This window comes from Dromiciops gliroides, chromosome 1, assembly GCF_019393635.1.
Source record: "Dromiciops gliroides isolate mDroGli1 chromosome 1, mDroGli1.pri, whole genome shotgun sequence".
Taxonomy (NCBI): domain Eukaryota; kingdom Metazoa; phylum Chordata; class Mammalia; order Microbiotheria; family Microbiotheriidae; genus Dromiciops; species Dromiciops gliroides.
The window spans coordinates 642,544,454-642,566,180 of record NC_057861.1 but is presented as its reverse complement, the minus strand read 5'-3'; the positions used below and the strand labels follow the sequence as shown (position 1 = coordinate 642,566,180).

The 21,727-nt window shown below is 34.1% G+C and overlaps 1 protein-coding gene across 7 annotated transcripts in view; it reads right to left on the bottom strand.

Moving 5' to 3' along the window:
- The window catches only part of KDM4C (lysine demethylase 4C), a 430,228-nt gene that overhangs the window by 284,522 nt on the left and 123,979 nt on the right, over window positions 1-21,727 (bottom strand). For all 7 annotated transcript variants that reach the window (XR_006353225.1, XM_043966024.1, XM_043965986.1 and 4 more), the window contains one exon: window positions 3,926-4,029. Coding sequence is in view for 6 of the 7 variants with exons in the window: in XM_043966024.1 (XP_043821959.1) it covers window positions 3,926-4,029 (104 nt within the window). In the remaining variant the exon portion in view is untranslated. The remainder of the gene's footprint in view (window positions 1-3,925; window positions 4,030-21,727) is intronic.

Genomic DNA, 21,727 nt, shown 5'->3' with positions numbered 1-21,727 from the left:
AGATCAATTTATTGGTAAAGTGTGACTCTACCAAGGGATTTCTCAGTAAGCTGAGACCCTGAATAGAGGGGTTTCTTTTATAGGTTTGGAGAGTACCAAAAAAGGAACAGAACGGTGTCGGTGACATCATGGCATAACTGAGGGACAGGGAACAATATGAATGGTTACAGAGCTGAACTGCCAGGAACAACATTAAGTTTAGAAGTGTGGGTCTAGCAACAACCCCTTCCTTCCTTCCATGACTAAGAATTATGCGTTGTTCAAGTCCACCTAAGAGGTTACTAATAATGGCTTAGACTTTTGTTTCTTCTTATGGGGGGGGCGGGGGGGAGGGGCGGCGGGCGCCAGCGCAATGAGGGTTAAGTGACTTGCCCTGGGGTCACACAGCTAGTAAATGTCAAGTCTCTGAGGCTGGATTTGAGCTCAGGTCTTCCTGGATCCAGGAAGCTGCCCCCATGGCTCAGACTTTTGAACAGCAAACCAGTCATCCTTGAAGAATAGCTTGGAGGTATAAAGATACTAGGCCCAAGTCCCTTAAGTTCCCACACATCCCCCAGGTCAGTTAAATTCCCTGAGGCAAAAAAAAGTCAATGAATAGCAGGAGAACTGGAATTCTGAACTTAACCCATTACAAGCCATCTGAAAGAGCCCTAACTTGAGCAGTTATAGGACCAAAGCCAATTAACTGTAAATGGGATCAATAAGAAAATAACACAGAATTAATACAAATCATTTCAAAAGCTGTGTTTACACATGGACTTAATTTAACTTAATATACTACAATCTAACTTCAGGAAAAAGATCTCTGTATTTTTAAAATTTTACAAATTAACTCACAAAGTAAAATAAAGAAATGAGATTTTCATAAAAGTGACCTACCAAATCAGGGCACTTCAGAGAACACTGCTTTGTTTGCAAACTACAGCAATTAAGAACTATGAAGTATAGTTCCATTTTGGGATTTTTAAATGGAAAAGATTATTTATTGAGTAGTCAAGGAATTTAAACCTTACTCTCAGGGGCCCTAAATCTATTTTTTCACTTTTTAAGAGTCTCAGTATATCCAAGGATGATATTTTTATGAGTGAAAATGTCAGTCATAGAAAGGACACATCAAGAGAACAAATGATAATTCCAATTCTATCTGATATCATAATCAAGGGGTGCAATGAATCTTCCCCTTCCTGCCTTCAATCTAAAGAGAAATTCCTGAACCAAACCATATGAGTTTTCTCATATAGTAAAATAAAGGCTATGTCTGGGGAATCTAGAGACAATGCCTATACACGTATGAGTCAGAGGGAATCTAACTCTAAGATTCTGTTATAGGACAAAGTAATTCCCAACCTTACTAATCAAGACACTACAAGAAATCAGACTATTGGAAATACAAACTTCTTTACCACATGAAACAATTCCACTGAAATCCTGTAAACTCTAATCATCAAAACTGATCACTACATAATGCTACTTCTCTATAGGAGTTGACTTGCATAAAGTTTTAATTTCCAAAGGCCAGTATTATGAGATTTAACAGTAATAAAAAGGCCCAAGTTCCAATGCTAAAAGGCAAATTCCAATGAGGCATCTCATCCCTGCACAGATACCATCCTGTTTACATACCTATATTAATTCACATCTTAAAAAAATTAAAAGATAAATCCATCAGGTCACCTAGGCCAAAACAATTCATTTTATAGGAAAGTAAAATGAGGGCAAGGTCAATCCCTAGGACACACATATAGAGTCAAAGGGAGGACTAAAACCCAAGTTCCCTGACTCCAGAAACATTGAATTCCCTTTCCACCATACCAAATGGCTGCTCTTAATGTGAGGATGAACTGGAGATTTAAATTCTGTTTCTAATTCATATATGAGCTATGTGACATCACTTAACCTCTTATAGGCACAAGCAACTTTCTAAAACTTAAGTCACAAACGATTGTGTATCAATGAAGGGACTTTCCATATAGGGAATTCTTTTAATTTGATGATATCACAAATAAGATATCAACTACCCATACCTCCTTCAAATAGAATAAAAATCAAATCAAATCAAATCAAATGGCCTACCCAATGAATCCACACAACCTTGTAAGAACTTGGTTTTAGAAAATTGCAACCTACCATTTCTGTGTCTTCAAAAGCTAGAGCAAGAATTTCCCCATAACAGAGACAACAGAATTTAAACATATGAGAAAGTCTCCATCCTGAATGGCCAGATCACCTACTCTGAACCACCTTTTCATTCTAGTCCACAAAAAGTTTCTGATTATTTCAAGCTGCCTTGGGTACCCAATGGGTCCCCAAGTAATCAAGGACCACCTTCTGAGTATCCTAATAATAGAACCATTACTATTATTATTGTCTTTAATATTCAGGCTGCTCCTGATGGCCACAGGCCTTAGCATCACCAAAAGAAGAATACAGCAATATCTATGAAATATGACTGGGGAAAAGAAAAAAACAAACAAACTAAGAGCCTGGTATTCTTAAGGTGCTACATGATTAGGATTCAGCAAAGGGTAGCCATGCCACATTGGACAGTTCTCTACCCAACAGGAACAAATTCAAGGTTTTGAGCTTCATTCCATTCCATTTTATAATGCACCATGTATCTTCTCTCACTTGTTCTTATCATTTATTTTCTCCTTGGGGATTTACTTTTAAAAATATAGCCTCTTAAAAAGTGGGATTTTATGCAGGGAAATTTGTAAGATTGTATCCAAAATACCCAAGCAGGTGTGTTGTTGTTTTTTTAAGTATATTGAACAAGAAAAGGAAAATGGGTTTCGTATCAAGAACTTTTCAAGAAAATATGAAAATATTGGCAAAGTAGACCCAATATACAAAATCCCAGAACTAGGTGTTTCTGAGTAAACACACAAACTATGTAAAAATACATCAAGATAGTGAATGATTCATACCTAAGAAAAATTCTGCTTTCAAAAACAACAGAAAGTATAGCATTTTCACTGCCTGAAATTAAGAGATGCTGACTTAGTCACAAATGAAAAGCTTCTAAGGTAGAAAAAAGCAAGGATCGTGGTAAAAAACATCAAGTGAAAAAGAAGTGGAAGGACAGAAATTTTTAAATGTTTTTTTGCAAGTAAAGTATTTAAACATTCTCAAACATAGAGAGATTTGATTTATCTGGGCAAAATTTTTTTTATTTTACTTTCTTCATATTAAAATGCCAATGTTCTTTTTAAAAAATGGGTGAAACATAGGGGCAGCTAGATGGCACAGTGGATAAAGCACCGGAGTACTCAGGAGTACCTGAGTTCAAATCCGGCTTCAGACACTTAACACTTACTAGCTGTGTGACCCTGGGCAAGTCATTTAACCCTAATTGCCTCACTAAAAAAAAAAAAAAATGGGTGAAACACAACCTATAAGCACAAAGACGATGTCTAGTGTGCATCTAATTCTGCAGAAATTAATCTGGAGAAATAATATCTAATAAACATCTCCTTATAAGTATAAGCACAATAAAAGCTCATGTCATATTAAGTATAAGTATGCTGTTTGTCTTATCGCTCCTAATTTCAAAATGTAAGATTCCAATCATAGAATTACTGCTAAAAGTTAATAATTGCTACACTTTATCTCCCCAAAAAGCAAATAAATGAAAATATGTTGCTCACATAAAAGATAAATTTTAACTGTTTACTCAAATTTAATTTTATTCAATTTAACCATAGCACCATGAAATCTACATTAAATAAACTCTTTAAAATAATTAACATTTGATCAATATCTGAAATATGAAATTGTGATAAACTTTCTCTAAAAAAAGCCTTGTTTTGGGATGTCAACTATAGCTTTTTAATTTAAAGGTACAAAATCATATCATTTTGTCTACTTTAAATTTATGTTAAATAGAAGTCATAATGGTAGAATTTTTAAATGATTTGAAGTATACCTTGTCAAAAGGAATGCCATATTTCTTCAGTACTGAAGGAGATATCAGCGTCATCTTGTGGCGAAGAAATGCATCACACCCTTGAGAGCTGCTTGGGAAGAATCCTAAATAGCAAAAAAAAAAAACATAACCACAACTGATTCAATTACGTTGAGGAAACTGAGCTCAAGGGTTTGTTTTGTTTTGTTTTTCCAAATTCCAGTACAAATATAACACATTTACACAATGCCGTGTTATACAATCTGATGACTACATGATTCATGAGGAGAGAGCTTCAAGAGATGTTGTGGAGGTGGAAACGAAAACAGACTAGTTACATAGGTTAAGATTAGAGGACAACCCTAAGGATTGTGAACCTGTGTGACCAAAAGGATGGCAGTGGTATTAAGAGAAATAGAACAGTTCAGATCCAATCATTTTATAGATGAAGAAACTGAGGCCCACCAGGGTTAAGCAACTTGCCCAATACCACAAAGGTAAGAAGTCACAAAAATGAGATTCAAACTAAATAATTCTAAATCTCATACTATTTCTACTGCATATGTTCATTTCTAATATAAAATGAAGGCCTAACCTGAAAATTACTGTTAAGACTAGATCCCATAAAAATATTTAAAATGAATCATATTTGATGATTCCATTTGTAACAATTTGAACTGAAATGAGTTTTTGCATAAGATAACCTGTTAAATATTACTAAGAAGAGTTCTAAAAAGAAGCTGAGAGTCTTAGGGATACAGTCAATCAATGGATCCCACAACCTAAAACCAATCTACCTAACTACTTCTAGGGTAATGAGGCAGAAAGGTCAGCATATATTATGAGCCAGGCCAGCTTCTGTGTCAGCCTCTGTCAAATACCTAGTACATACATCTCATAAACACGAATAAAGCTTTTTGGGTAAGTTTTAAATGAGGAAAATAAACTTTTACTTGATAGAATATTACACATCCAAAAAATACCATACTACTTCGATCTTTTGTGTCTTACTCTGAAAGAATTCCATTAACTAAAGCTTTATTAACTCCATTAACTTTAAGAGAAAAATGTACCTGTTTACTGACTCTCCTGTTCACCTAGCTAGGACTTCTCACTCATAAGGAGGACTGACAAGCATCACATTTTGGAACTAAAAAACAGAAAAAAAAATAGAGAGGAGAAAGGAAGAAGAAAAGAAGAAAGTAAAAATGGCAGAGAAGAAGAAGAGAGGCAGAAAAATTACGTTTGGAAAACATAGGAAGAGCTTGAACAATGTGATTGCTGGTCAGAAGTTAACTTAAATAGAAAAATACACTGAAAGAAGGTAATAGGCAGTATATCAAGTACTTCATAATAGTTTAGAATTTCTTTTTACAACAGAACTTCAGAATTATGATTCACTTCACTCTGAAAAAAACATATTTTGCATAATGAAAATTATGAGTTAAAACTGAATTTCACCTCAAAATAGTTGAGGAGCAGCTGGATGGCACAATGGATAGAGCACCAGCCCTACTGAGTTCAAATATGACCTTAAGATACTTGACACTTAATAGCTGTGTGACTCTGGCCAAGTCACTTAACCCCCAATTGTCTCACCAAAAAAAAAAAGGGGGGGGGGCGCCAGCTGGGAAGCATAGTAGATAGCGCACTAGCCTTGGAATCAGGAGGACCTGAGTTCGAATTCAGCCTTCAAACATTAGATTCTTGCTAGCTATGTGACTATGGCCAAGTCCCTTAATCTTGATTGTCTGCCCCTCCCCCAAAAACTGTATACAAGTGGAATCCTTAGACAAGTACTTTCAATGCTAGCCATCTTTCAACTGAAATATATTTCCAAAAACTCACATACCAATCTTGAAATAAAATTTAATATAATCAAACAACATAAGATTGATTTTTAAATGTATTATCAAACATGCAATAATTAAAGCACCTTGAAATAATTCAATGTTGTATCTGATTAATAGACAGAAATAGAAGAATCACCAGGCTTAAGAGAATAAATTAACCTAATTTTTAAGATTCTTTAAAGGCTAGCAATGATTTTAAAATCACTCACTAAGGAGTCACCATAATAAATGTATTTTTACTAAACTTACCATTATATATCTATTTTATGCCCAATTCTCCAAAAATATTCCCTAAAAATGTATAAACAAACTGATGCTACTATTGCAGTTTTGTTTTTAATTTATCTTTAAGAGTCCTTCAAAAGCATTTAAAAATGCACAAAGTCACTGCTATGTAACAGATGATGTTATGTTCTGGGGGGGGGGGGGGCGACAGAGAAGAACAACAGGTTCTAATATGTTTTTGAATTCTATAGTGATCTCCAACCCACCAAAACAGGCTGTCCAACAGAATTAATTAGTTTCTTTATCAGCCTAGATGTCATCTTCAACTCCTTAATTTCACTTGCCTCAAAATTCCAATGTGCTGTCAAATTTGCTTTCTACTTTCATGACATTTCTTGTGTGTGTGTGTGTGTGTGTGTGTGTGTGTGTGTGTGTGTGTGTGTGTGAGAGTGTGTGTGTCCCTTTCTTAATACTCACAAATCCACCATTCTTGCACAGGGTGGGCCACAAGTCACAATGTTTTAATAACTTTTTGAAAATTTTTTTTCCTTTATATTTTGCCATTTTTGAGATTTGATTTTTCAAACATAGTATAAATTCGATTCCTATAGAAACTATATATGGTGCCATGGTATTATAAATTAGAAACAACAAATAAAAGAACTATTAAATGCTGAAACCCCTTTGTGACTTTCTTTTTTTGTTTTGTTTTGGTTTTGAGTGGGGCAATGAGGGTTAAGTGACTTGCCCAGGGTCACACAGCTAGTAAGTGTCAAGTATCTGAGGCCACATTTGAACTCAGGTCCTCCTGAATCCAGGACCAGTATTTTGTCCACTGTGCCACCTAACTGCACCCCACTTCATGACTTTCAGCCCATCCCATACAGGCCCACATCACCTCTTGCCTGGACGATCATTACAAAAGTGATTCTAATTGGTCTTCCTGATTCAAATGTTGCCCCACTCCAATCAACCCTCTGCTCATTTACCAAATTGATTTTCATAAAGCTTAGATCCAACCATCCCCTAATCAGTAAACTTCAGGATCAAATATAAATTTCTCTTTGGCATTTAAAGCTCTTCATAAACTGTCCCCTTCTTATATTTCCAGTCTCTTGTTCCTGATACCTCTCTTTACAATCTATGATGCAGCTACACCAGCCACCTTGAAGTTCACTGAGTACAACAATCCATCTTAAATCTGCATCCTCGGTACCCTTAACTCTACCACTTGGTTTCTGTGATTGCTGTCAAGACTCAGCTCCAATTCCAACTTCTGCAAGAGGCCTATCCTAGTCTCCACCCTACCACCAGCTGTTAGTGCCTTCTGTTTTCAGATGATTTTCAACTATTCTGTATACAGCTTATAAATACCTAATTATTTACAGGCTCCCTGAGCACAGGGCTACCTAGCACACGGTAATCACCTAAGAAATGCTTACTGATCAACTTAAAGGAAAAAAAATACTGTTTATCCCCCCCCCCCATTCAGTAGGAACAATAAGATATTTACCCTGCTTTTCATTTCTACAAGCTTTCCTCATCCACATTTACTCAAATCAATCTCCCACTTCTCCAAAACAGAGAACCAAATTTCAGCAGAAATAGAATGCAGAAGCTATCTTAGATGCCAATGAGTGGTTTCCAGGCCCTCACCTCACCACTTCCCCTGGCTCATCTTTCTCAGAGTAAGCAAATATGGTGCCATGATTCTAATGAAAAAGTAGCCTTTAGAGCCAAATGCAATTGGATTTTAATTGTATGGAATCATTATATTGTCTACTGAGTTTTAGGTTGCTGAATTATTCTCCTTTACTTTTCTATTTTAGACATCAAATTTCTATCTGGACTCCAAACAATTAACAAGACAAACAAGTCTTTAGAATTTTCATTTTTAAAAAGGAATACAAAATAACTCAAAGTAGCCTAGCTTAACTCATTTTCAAGTGTAATAAATACAACCAAGGAATTAAAACACACGTTAAAAATAACTCACAATCCACACTGAAATAAACATCATCCAAATTAACAAGGTGGGTGATATTACCCATATTAAAATAGCAATGAGTTTGTAACTATTTTATGGAAAAAAAATTTTTTTAATTGAACTATAAACCCATAAAAATAATCATTCTTAAATTTTCAAGATAGGAAAACATACACACACACATACACACACACACCCTTAAACTGTCCTCTTTTTAAAAAAGATGATGTAGAGAAAAAATAATTGGATATTATATGGTATATGCAAAGTAGATGGATTTGAATATTTACTTAGGGGAAAAGAGAGCTTTAGTAGCAGAGTAACAGACATGGGGAAGACAATTTTATTGTGTTCTATTCACACTACCACCATACCACAGAAATGGCAAGTAATCCTATAATTTTTAAGCAGCAAAAAAGAATGTTTTGCAGGAAAATAGCATCTTTTTTCCCCTTATGAAAAAAGGTCAGAAAAAGGTAACCATTGTGAAGTGTTATATAAATATATATATATATATATATATATATATATATTCAAAACTTAATTGAAAAAGACAACTTGGTTATTTCTTTCTTTGGGGGGGGGGGTGTGAGGCAATTGGAGTTAAGTGACTTGCCCAGGGTCACACAGCTATTAAGTGTTAAGTGTCTAAGGCCGGATTTGAACTCAGGTCCTCCTGAATCCAGGGCCGGTACTGGTTATTTCTTTCTTTTTTTTTTTTTTAGTGAGGTAATTGGGGTTAAGTGACTTGCCCAGGGTCACACAGCTAGTAAGTGTTAAGTGTCTGAGGCCGGATTTGAACTCAGGTACTCCTGACTCCAGGACCGGTGCTCTATCTACTGTGTCACCTAGCTGCCCCGGTACTGGTTATTTCTAAATCACCAAAACTTTTAGACTTGAATATAAAAAATATGTTTGAGTGACTATATTTTTGAGAGCATCCAAATAAGAACTTTAGGGGAGAAATCTTCAGTCTCTGCATTGTCTCCTAGCTGCTTCCTTACTTAGAAATATGTCCATGTCTCCTTTGCACTTAAAAACCTTTGTTAGTAGAATAGGGTATGACTGCATACCCTATTCTACTCACTTTCACAGATAAACTCCTTGAGAAAGCTATCTCTAGGCCTCTACTTCTTCTCTTCTAATCCTTTTGGAGTTGAGCTACCAACTAAAAGTTAAATGCTGACATTTAACTGCTCTCTCCAAAGTTAGCAATGATCTTCTTAAAACAAACCTAATAATGGCCTCTTCTGATCACCAATTACATGTCTCAACCTTAAGTATAAGAAATCTTGACTCAATAAATCCGAAAGATGTATTTATTATCTTTCCCCCTAAAAACTCCCCCTTTCCAAACTTTGATATGAATATCAAGTGGTAGCACCTTCCTTGTCACTCTGGCTCATGCTGAACTCCCTCACTCATAGTCATTCAACACATCCAACCTGTTATCAGAACTTGTCATTTCTATCTTTGAAACATCTCTTGTATATAAAAATAGGATCATCCAATTCTTTTTCAAAGACCTTAGCAATCCAGCCCCATTCCAGTCTTCTTACACTTGATTTTCCTCCAAGTCTTCTATGATTCAGGTATACAGGCCTTCTTCCTATTCCTCCTATCAGATACTCCATCTCACTTGACTTTTCACTACTTATCACCATGTACCTGAGATTTCCCTTCAACACAGCTGAAATCCCACCTCTCACGGGAGGCCATTCTATGCCCCATTACTGCCCACTCTCACACTTATTATGTTTCCCTCTAAGATTACCTCCTATTTACCTAATATATATCCATCTCCACAAAGTTGTTAGCATGTCTTCTCCCAAATAAAAATGCAAGCTCCTTGAGGTCAAAGACCAGGTTTTCCCTCACTTTGCTTTTCTAGCACTTAGCCTGGTTCTTCACACATAATAAGTCCATAATAAATACTTATTAATGATGTGCTGTCATTATATACATGTATATATAATATATGCTTGATATGTATAAATCATATATAAGCACCTACATATAGTCCAATTGACACTTTATACATTCACATACACAATGAACCACTGTCATCAATGTTGACTGTTTTACTGATGAATAGAAACTCTATACATTCAAGTTAGTTTTCAACTTAAGACATATTCAGGACAATACCACTAAACTTTACATAGTACTTAACGGCATACACATAATTATTTTCAAACAATTGTATGGATGGTATAGAAGCTTTATATTAAAACAAGGAGAAAATAAAAACAAGAAAGGAAAGATAGAGAACAAACTAAGATGAAATTACTTGAAAATTAAGTTTAGAGATTATAAATTTAATTCAACAATCTTCACACTACTAGACTACTGATACTATAAAATAGCACACACTGTTATCATTTACCAAAAGGATGTACTGAGGAGAATAAGGGTGACAGAAGGCAGTTAAATTTTTTTTCACTTTTGCTGGTTTAAGGCCCTTTCTAATTAGTGATTTAGAACAGTTTTCTCTTTATTATAATTATCCTTTACAAAAGTAGTCATTTTAATATTATTTTTAGACTTCCAAGTGAAATAAATGCTGAAGGGGATATGTATTTACCATGATGACAGTAAAAGTAAATTTTCCTTCTTGAAAATCAGAGAGTTCCGTGTAAGTTATATCTGTAGGTATAAATTCATTTAGAATCTCTTCAAAAAACAAGGTGAATTTTCACTACTTTGCCTATATTTCTTTCAAAAACATGTTAAAAAATTTACGTCAGTTTTCCCTATTCTACCTATGGTTTTTTCTTCCACAGGTTAAGAGAAATGATTATTAATCTCCTGTATAAACAGCCAATCGTTAAATTGGACCTAAGGTTTTTTCCCTCTGTAGGTTATACAACCTGTGAAGATCAAGACTAAACTCATCCCCTAGGAAATCTCAGATCTGATAAAAAGATAAACAAAGTTGGATTAAGTGAAATGGTGGACTCCTGGTCATTCATTGTTTTAATCAGACAGGTCGCCATAGAAGTGGATTACCCCGTTTTGTTTAGATGGTCCTAGACAGGGTGATATGGGTATAGATAAGTCTCTTCAAGAAATACTGAGATAGAGACAGCTAGGTGGAACAGGGGATAAAGCACTGTCACTGGATTCGGGAGGAACTGAGTTCAAATCCAGCCTCAGACACTTGACACAAGCTGTGTGACCCTGGGCAAGTCACTTAACTCTCATTGTCCCATCACCCCCCCCCCAAAAGACTCAGAGAATCCTGCCTAACTTAATTAATTTATTTAGTGCTAAACCAAACTATTAAAAAAAAAATTCATAGAGCTAGAAAAAAATAATAACAAAATTCATCTGGAAAAACAAAAAGTTCAAGGATATCATGGGAATCAATGAAAAAAATGAGAGAAGGTGGTCTAGCAATACCAGATCTCAAACTGTATTATAAAGCAATAATTATCAAAACAACCTAGTACTGGCTAAAAAATAGAGAGGTAGATTGGTGGAATAGAATAGATAGAAATGGCACTATAGTAAATGACCATAGTAATCTAGTATGTGATAAACACAAAGATCCAAGGTTTTGGAACAAAAACTCATTATTTGACCAAAACTGCTGGGAAAACTGGAAAACATTATGGCAGAAGCTAAGTATAGACCAATATCTCATACCGTATATACTGAAATAAGGTCAAAATTGGTATATGATTTACACATAAAGGATGATACCATAAGCAAATTAAAAGAGTAAGGAATCATTTTTCTGTCAGATTTATGGGGAGAGGAAGAATTTAGGACCAAAGAAGATATAGAGAATAAAACAAAATGTACAATACATCATTTTGATTATATAAAATTAAAAAGCTTTTGCACAAACAAGACTAAGGTAACCAAGATTACACGGGAAGCAGAAAACTGGAGACAATTTTTTTGAAATAAATATCTCTGATAAAGGCCTCATTTCTCAATTATATAGAGAACTGAATCAAATTTATAAAAATACAAGTCATTCCCCAATTGATAAATGGTCAAAGAATATGAACAGGCAGTTTTCAGATAAAGAAATCAAAACTATCTATAATCATATGAAAAAATGCTCTAGATCACTACTGATCAGAGAAATGCAAATTACAACAATTATCAGAGTAGCAAATAAAACAAAAACAGAAAATATTGGATGTTGGAGGGGATGTGGGAAAGCTAGGGTGCTAATCCACAGTTGGGAGTTGTGAAAAGATGCAACCATTCTAGAGAGCAATCTGGAACTATGCCCAAAGAGCTATAAACTTTGCATATCCTTTAATCCAGCAATACCACTGCTAGATTTATATCCCAAAGACATCCCCCAAAAAGAGAAAAAGACCTATTTGTACAAAAAATATTTATAGCAGCAATTTTTGTGGTGGCTAAGAATTGGAAATCAAAAGAATGCCCATCAATCAGAGAATGGCTAAACAAACCGTGGTATATGATGGTGATAGAATATTATTGTGCTGTAAGAAATGACAAGCAGGATGACTTCAGAAAGGCTAGGAAAGACTTGTATGAACCGATATATGGAGAAGTAGAACCAATAGAACATTGGGCAGAGAGACAGCAATATTATTTGATAAAGAACTGTGAATGACATGACTATTCCAAATAATACAATGATCCAAGATAATCCCAAAGGACTATTGATGAAACATACTATCCACTTCCAAAGAAAGAACTGATATTGACGGAACAGACTGAAACATGCTATTTTTCACTTTCTTTCCTTTTTTTTCCTTTTAATCAAGTTTTCTGGTACAAAATGAAAAAATGGTATGTTTTACATAATCATACATGTGTAACCTATATCTGATTGCTTGCCATCTCAGGGAGGGGAGAGGAAGGAAGGATAAAAATTGAAGCCCAAAACTATAAATAAAAATGTTTATTACATTTTTGAAAAGAGAAAAAATTAAAAATTTTTTAAAATTAAAAAAGATTGTGTAATACTTATTATAATTTTCATTCTCTCATTACTTTTTAACCAATCAGAGGTGATTTCAACCCTCGGGCAAACCCCCTTTTCCATAGGCTTCATAAGTACTGAAGGTTCTACAAATTACATCTCTTTAATCACACGGAGGAAAAAAATGAGCCCATTTTGTTGACTACTTGCTAGCTGTAGTTAATAAAATCCAGAAATTATCTCTTGGAAATTTTTACTCACCACAATGCTTAAATTTAAGATTACTACCCAAAAAAATACAACCAAGAAGGTAAAATGGATTTAAGACTGTTTTGAATTTATTTCTTTAATTCTTTTGTCATTGCCAAAGATAACCAATGAAAAATGTGTGACAATAAATAAGGAAGGAATACATAATACAAGCAAAATTGTACTATATAGGATGGACAAAAATGCAGTTTCTTGACCACTGTGGCAATTGTACTTGAGAAAAATCCCTATCTGTCATAGCTTGGTTCTTACCTACCTGCTCTTAAAGGTTTTAAACACATAAACTATTCTAGAGTTCAGTAATTTTCACTAAATTAAGTATTTGACAGTGGGTTTATTAATTATATTAGTGTCTAACTCTCTGTGAGTTAAGTTGAAATATGCATGCAACTACTTTGCTTCACAATTTATTGGGATAATGGAATGCTAAAGATATAATTTCATGTCCAAAATAAAAATTCTATTAGGAGAATTATTTTTTAACTAAAAACCTACTATACTATCCATTCTCATTTTATTTTCTTTTACATTTTCTAAATGATATCAAAGTAAAAAAATTTAAAGAAATCAATGGCATTGTGAAAGAACATAATGAGTTTAAAAGTTGCAATAACAGTTTGCTTAAGATTTTTATTACATTTATGTCTACATAAAATTGAAAAAAAACTACATAAATGAGAAAGCAGCTGAAGGGCAAAATCAAACTGCTGCCTTTATTAGAAACAAGTCTAATGTCTTTGAGATAAAATATTTGTAGATGCTTAGGCAAGCAAAATTCCAGTGGAAACCAAAGATGAAAGCATTCATGCATTAATGGCAAGTGTGATAATTATGATGTATAGACAAGATAATAGAAAGTATCCTAGCCTTCCTTTATTTTTATGTTATCAAGTGCTGCCTTAACCTACACAACCTGCAATGCTTTGTCACATGTGCTGTTATTTTATCATTTTAATTATTTAGCAGTATTCAGTTAACTTAGAAGGCTGCTTAGTGAGACCCACAATCCACTCTTCTTATGGCAGCTTTCTGTTGTTTCATTTCTACAGTAAAAACAGTTTTGCTTAAAAGTCAAGCTAAATTTAAATGTCTGATTCAAACTTCAAGTTTATTAACCTTTTCCTGATTAAATAAATTGCACCATTTCGATGGCATGTCATTTTAAGATAGCTTACTTAAAAACCTTGGCAGTACTTTTGCAGTTCAATAATGACAAAATGAAGTATACAGATGCCTGTTCATTACATTTTTCCTGTGATGAAATAAGAAGAAATGTGGATGTAATTATTACTGGAAGGATGTTAGCATATAGTTTCAACAAAAAGTTCATTACCTATGTATTTAAGGATTATGGTAATCAGCTTTTAAGCTCTTCTCTAATCCATCACCCAGGCCCAGAACTCATCCATGTTAATACTTATGAAAATAGTTTGTCCCAGACAAAGTTCAAGATCACAATTACATTGGACTTAATGCAATTGATTACATTATAAAAAATACTGTGGATTTGTAACTATTAGAAACCTGAACTTCAATAATTCCATAAAAAAGTGTGATTGTGTAACTCTTCTTTATAATCCCTTTTTAATTTGGACAAAAGTAACTTTTAGGTTTCATTTTAAGACTGATATGGCAATGAACAGGGCCTTACCAGGTCCCCTCTAATTATTAAATTAGTAATAGATGGAAAACCTAACTGTAGGGAAGAACATCTGATTTATCTCATTTAATGAGAGAAACCAGAGATAACAAAAGATTGAGCAATAAATGAAGACAGAATACCTGCCTGTTCTTGATTTTCAACTCATTTAGAATGCAATATCCTTCCTGGAGTATTTGATAAGTGTTCCTGAAAAGGAAAGCTTTCCTGTAGTAGACCTATTTATTTCAGAACAGTATAACGTAAGCTTTTGTATACAGGGGGATGTCTAACATAATTGGAAAACTGAATGTAATGATAACCCAGAGAATTCCTCCTTCATAATTTTTTTGTTTTTTTTTCCTCCTTCATATTCTTGAGAGGGTATGAGAGGAGGTACACTTAGACAAAGAAATTTCTGAAATCCTGATATGGAATAAGGAAAAGAGAAGGATGCGCCTTCTTTCTCCAAAACCAGTCAACAGAAGCTGAACCTTGTTACAGAAAAAAAAAAAGCCACAGAAAAAGATAACAATAGTAATGACAATAATAATTTTTATAATAATATTAATAATTTTAAAGGTTTGTAAAGATTTTCAACTATGTTATCTCATTTGAACCTCAGAAGTAAGTACTTTTATTGTACCCATTTTATTAATGAGGAAACTGAAACTAAATGAAGCTAAGTGACTTGCCCTGCCTGGGTCACACAGCAAGAGTTAAGAGTAAGAATTCAAATTCAGATCTTCCTGACTCTAAGAGTGACACTACTGACTTCATCAATTATTTTGTTTTTACATAAAATGAGAGATTACACACTGTTCTAGAAGCTATATGAACTGACCACTTCCACATGCCTGGCTATTTTTGGTTATATTTCTGTGTTTGTAAATAATAATATTGTTAATAATATATATAATATAATAATACTGATAATAAAGATAGCTGATAGGAAGAGCCAAAAATAGTGGAATAAAGAAGCATTCAGCTTAGCTTAAACAACAATTCCCTTTAATGAACATTAAGATAATAACTGAAATCAAATTCTGGAACAGCAGAGCAACAAAAGGTTCTGACCTGAGACATTCTTCCAGGCCAAGACAACTTAGGAGATCAAAAGGTGAGATCTGGGGGCAGTTAGGTGGCACAGTGGATAGAGCACTGGCCCTGGATTCAGGAGGACCTGAGTTAAAATCCAGCCTCAGACACTTGACACTTACCAGCTGTGTGACCCTGGGCAAGTCAATTAACCTTCATTGCCCCACAACAACAACAACAACAACAACAACAAATAAAAATAACAACAACAACAACAATAAAAATTTTAAAATTTTACAAAGTCAGGTTCTGTGACACTGAGCTGGGGCTGGACCAGGGCACACATACAACAGCAGTGGTAGGATTTGAATGGCAGAAGCTCCAGGAGCTCTCAAACCAGAACTGGCAACTGGTCAGAAAGAGATTACAAGGTACATATGTGTTAACACTAGGCACAAGACCAAAAGCTATTTGGCAACTCTATTACCAATACCCACTTCAGGGTCACAATTCAAGAGTAGACCAAAAAAAAAAAAAAGTAGACAGAAGTACTTTTGGTCATAAGGCAACAGGGGTGGGACAGCCAGGTGGCACAGTGGATAGAGCACCTGCCCTGGAGTCAGGAGGACCTGAGTTCAAATCCAGCCTCAGACACTTGATACTTACTAGCTGTGTGACCTTGGGCAAGTCACTTAGCCCCAACTGCCTCACCAAAAAAAAAAAAGGGGGAACAGGGGCCCTGAGGAGCAGTATCACTTCAGGTAATCAGAAATCAGGTAATGACTAGAGCTCATACTAGGAGAGCAATGACAAGCCATATCCCTGGATCATACCGCCCTGAAAGATCAAAAATTTTTAAACTCAGGGCAGCTAGGTGATATTAAGTGGATAAAGCACAAGCCCTGAATTCAGAAGGACCTGAGTTAAAATCCAGCCTCAGACACTTGACACTTACTAGCTATGTGACCCTGGGCAAGTCACTTAACCCTCACTGCCCTGCGAAAGAAAGAAAGATTTTTAAACCTCCAGAACTAACTCTGAAATGTTACACAAAAAAAGCCTGAAGCTTGTAATAGTGTTGTCCTAAAATTTGAGAAAAAAGCCTAACTTTAATATAAAGTTCAGCCAAAACATATGCCTTTGGAAAGAAAAAACAACAACAAAAAGAAATATACCATTACAAAGCTACTATGGTGACAGAGAAGATCAAGATATTAACTCAAAAGAAAACAAGGACATCAAAAATACTAAAAGCAAAACCTCAAAGTAAAATATGAATTAAACACAAGCCTTATAAGAATTCCTAGAAAAGAATTGTAGAGGAACAACTGGAGGGTAAAAATGAGAGTGATACAAGAAAATTATGAAAGAACAATTAACAGCATGGAAAAACAGGTACAAAACTTCATTGATGAAAATAACTACTTAAAAGCAGAATGGACCAAATAGAAAGAAGTGGAAAAGCTCTGAAGAAAATCATTCCTCAAAAATCAGAATTGAGCAAGTGAAAGCTAATCACTCCACGAAACAACAAGAAACAATAAGTCATAAGAATAGTTTAAAAAAGGGGGGCAGCTAGGTGGCACAGTGGATAAAGCACTGGCCTTGGATTCAGGAGAACCTGAGTTCAAATCCATCCACACTTACTGGCTGTGTGACCCTGGGCAAGTCACTTAACCCTCACTGCCCTGCCAAAAAAAAAAAAAGAAGAATAAAAAAGAAAATGTGAAATAGCTCATCAAAAAAAAACAAAAACCCACCTGACCTCTATAATACATTGAAAAGAGATAATTAAGGAATTATTATGGGACTACCTGAAAGTTATAATCAAAGAAAATGCCTACACATCATATTTCAACGAAGTATAAAGGGAAAACTGCCCCTATATTCTAAATCTATAGGATAAAATAAAAATGTAAACAATCTACCAATTACCTCCAGAAAGAGATCCTAAAATAAAAACAGACAATTACCAAAGCACCCAGGTCAAGGAGAAAATACGGCAAGCTGCCAGAAAGAAACTACTCAAGTACCATAACACCACAGTAAGTATCACACAGCTTCTGAATTAAAGGAGAGAAGGGCTTGGAATGTTATTCCAGAAGTCAAAGAAACTAGGATTACAATGAAATATTCCCGATCAAGAATTCCTGATGAAAAGACCAGTGAAGAATAGAAAATATGAATTTCAAAAACAAGATTCCAGAAAAGCAAAAAAAAACTGCATGCATGAAAAAGAAATCCTAAGTGACTCAATAAAAAAGACCTACTTAACAGAGATAAGCAGGGAAACTCCATCTTGATAAATGGTTATCACATAATATCAATACTAGATATATATACACCAAACAGCATAGTTTCTAAATTCATAAAAGAAAAGTTAAATGAATTATAGAAGGAAATATACAGTAAAAATATACCAATGGGAGACCTAACTGTCCCCTATCAGAATTAGATAAATTTAACCATAAAATAAATAATAGGGTAAAGAGATGAATAAAACCCAAGAAAAATTAGATATGATAGAAGTCTCAAAAAAATTGAATGGGAATAGAAAGGTGTATACCTTTGTCCTCAGCTGTACATGGCATCTCCAAAAAAACTACTCTGTATTAGGCCATAAAAACCTCAGAAATAAATGCAGAAAAGCAGAAATATTAAATACATACATTTCAGATAATATTGCAATAAAAACTACATTCAATAGTCATACAAAAAGAAATTGAAAATTAATTAGAAACTAAGTAATCTAATCCTAAAGAATAGAAAAGAACAAATCATAGAAACAATCAGTAATATCATTAAAGGGAATGACAATGAGATAACATTCCAAAATTTGTAGGATGCAGCCAAAATAGTACTTAGGGGAAATTTTTCTATCTCTAAACACATATATCACCAAAATAAAGAATAGATTGAGGGGCAGCTAGGTGGCGCAGTGGATAGAGCACCGGCCCTGGATTCAGGAGTACCTGAGTTCAAATCCGGCCTCAGACACTTAACATTTACCAGCTGTGTGACCCTGGGCAAGTCACTTAACCCCAATTGCCTCACTAAAAAAAAAAAAAAAAAAAGAATAGATTGAAAAATTGGGCAGGCAGCTAAAAAAAAAATTTTTTAATAATTTTAAATTACCAGTGAAACACCAAATTAGAAAACCTAAAAATCAAAGAGATTAATAAAATTAAAAGAAAATCATTTAACTAATAAATAAAACTATGGACTAGTTTTATGAAAAACCCAATACAATAGATAAAACATTGATTAATTTGATTAAAAAGCAGAAGGGGAAAAAAATACCAGTATTTTTAAAAAAATGAAAAGTGTAAATTCACCAACAATGACGAGGAAATTAAAGCAATTATTAGGTACTATTTTGCCCAATTATATGTCAATAAACAAAATGGATAAATATTTACAAAAATATAAATTTCCAAGATTAACAGAAGAAAAAATTGACTACTTAAATAAGCCATCTTAGAAAAAGAAATTGAACAAGTCAGCAATGAATTCTCTTAGAAAAAATCCCCAGAGAAATATGCAGTCACAAGGAAATTCTAGCAAACATTTAAAGAACAACTAATTCCAAGGATATATAAACTATTTGGAAAAATAGGCAAAGGAGGAGTCTTACCAAATTCCTTTTATGACACAAATATGGCACTGACCCCTAAACCAGGAAGAGCCAAAATAGAGATGGAAACAATTTTTCTATTGAATATTGATGCAAAAATTTTAAATAAAATACTAGAAAGGATATTACAGCAATAAATCAGAGGTATCATACACTATGAGCAAGTGGGATTTATACCAGGAACACAGGTCTGATTCAGTCAGTATTAGCTGCTAAACTATCAGTATAACTGACCATATCACTAGTAAGACCAACAGAGAAATCATATGATTATCTCAATTGATACAGAAAAGGCCTCTGACAAAATGCAGCACATTGCTACTAAAAACAGTAGAGAACATAGGAATAAATGGAACTTTCCTTAAAATAAGTGGTATTTATCTAAAACCATAAAGCAAGCTTTATCTATAATGAAGATAAGCTAGAAGCCTTCCTAAATAGATCAGGGATGAAGCAACGATGTCCATTATCACCACTATTATGCAGTATCATACTAGAAATGCTAGCTATAGCCATCAGAAAAAGAAAATGAAGGAATTAGAATAGGCAATAAGGAAACAAAACTAACATATTTGGCAGAAGATAAGATGGTATACTTAAGGTATCCTGGAGAATCGACAAAAAAACTAAATGAAATAAGTAGCAACTTTAGCAAAGTTAACAGTATATAAAGTAAAACAACATAAATTATCCTCATTTCTATCCACTAGCAACAAAACCAAGCAGGAATAGATGTAAAAATAAATTCAATTTAAAATAACTACAAACAATATAAAATAGTTGGGAGTCTAAAATGCCCAAAAAAATCCAGAGTCTACATCAACGCAATTATAAAACACTTTTCACACAAATAAAGACAGATCAAGCCTCAGACACTTAACACTTACTAGCTGTGTGACCCTGGGCAAGTCACTTAATCCTAATTGCCTTACCAAAAAAAAAAATTAAAATAAAGACAGATCAAAACAACTGGATAAATTTTAATTTCTCATGGGTAGACTAAGGTAATGTAATAAAAAAATGAAAATTCTTCCTAAGTGAATTTACTTATTCACTCATCTTACCGATCAAACTATTAAAGAATTATTTTATAGAGCTAAAAAAAATAAAAACAATTTATCTGGAAGAACAAAGGTTCAAGAATAAAAGGGAATCAATGAAAAACCATATGAAGGAAGGTGGCCTAGCAGTCCTAGATTTCAAATTATATTACAAAGCAGTTCTCATCTTACAAGATGGATAACAGAATAAATATCATGGGGAAGGGAATAGAATGGAAGGGAAACAGTTAACAATAATATTCATGAAAAAGAGAAAAGGGGGAAAAATTGTACAAAAAATATTTATAACAACTTTTGTGATGACTAAAAATTGAGAATCAAGGGAATGTCCATCAATTGAGGAATTATGAAAAAAGCTGTGCTATATGATTGTGGTGGAATGGTCTTGTGCTATAGGAAATGACAAACAGGATGATCCCAGAAAAACCTGGAAAGACTCATGAATTGATATATAGTGAAGTGAGCAAAGCTGGGAGGACAATGTGCATAGTGACAGCAGAATTGTTCAATGAGCAATGGTGAATGACAACTACTCTCAGCAATGCAATGATCCAAGAAAATCCCAAGGGACTAATGAGGAAGCTTACTATCCACCCCCAAAGAAAGAATTAAGAAAAAGAGCACTTGTGGATTGTACATATATGACCTGGTTGCGATCTTGTGGAGGGGTGATTAAAAGGAGGGAGGGAGGGAGAAAAAATTGGAATTCTAAAATATAGCAGATGCTAAAGAAAATATCCAAACTAAATAAAATAATAGCTCCTAGGACAGCAAAGTGGTCCAGTGGATGGAATCAAGAGAGCCTGAGTTCAAATCCAGCCTCAGTCATTTACTGTGTGACTCTGGGCAAGTCATTTGTCTTGCTGATGATTTCAAACCAACCCTCCCTCAACTTCCAATGCCTACAATGGTGCCTTGGAAGAAATCAAATAAATGTATGAAATTAAAAAAAAAAAATTAAGTATTTGGTTTTGTGCATCCTCCCTGCCCCCATCCCATCACATTAGTGAACTTTTATATCCATTAAGAAAATAAATGATGGATAAAAGTGACAATGAAATCTGGAATGCTTGTAAATGAATATATACTTTATCACAATGATATCCATTTTTATCTGCAAATAGAATTACATAAATTGTTTTCCTCTCCATTGATCTGAGAGGTAAACTATTCCTTCCTCTCCTAAATTATCTATGGTATC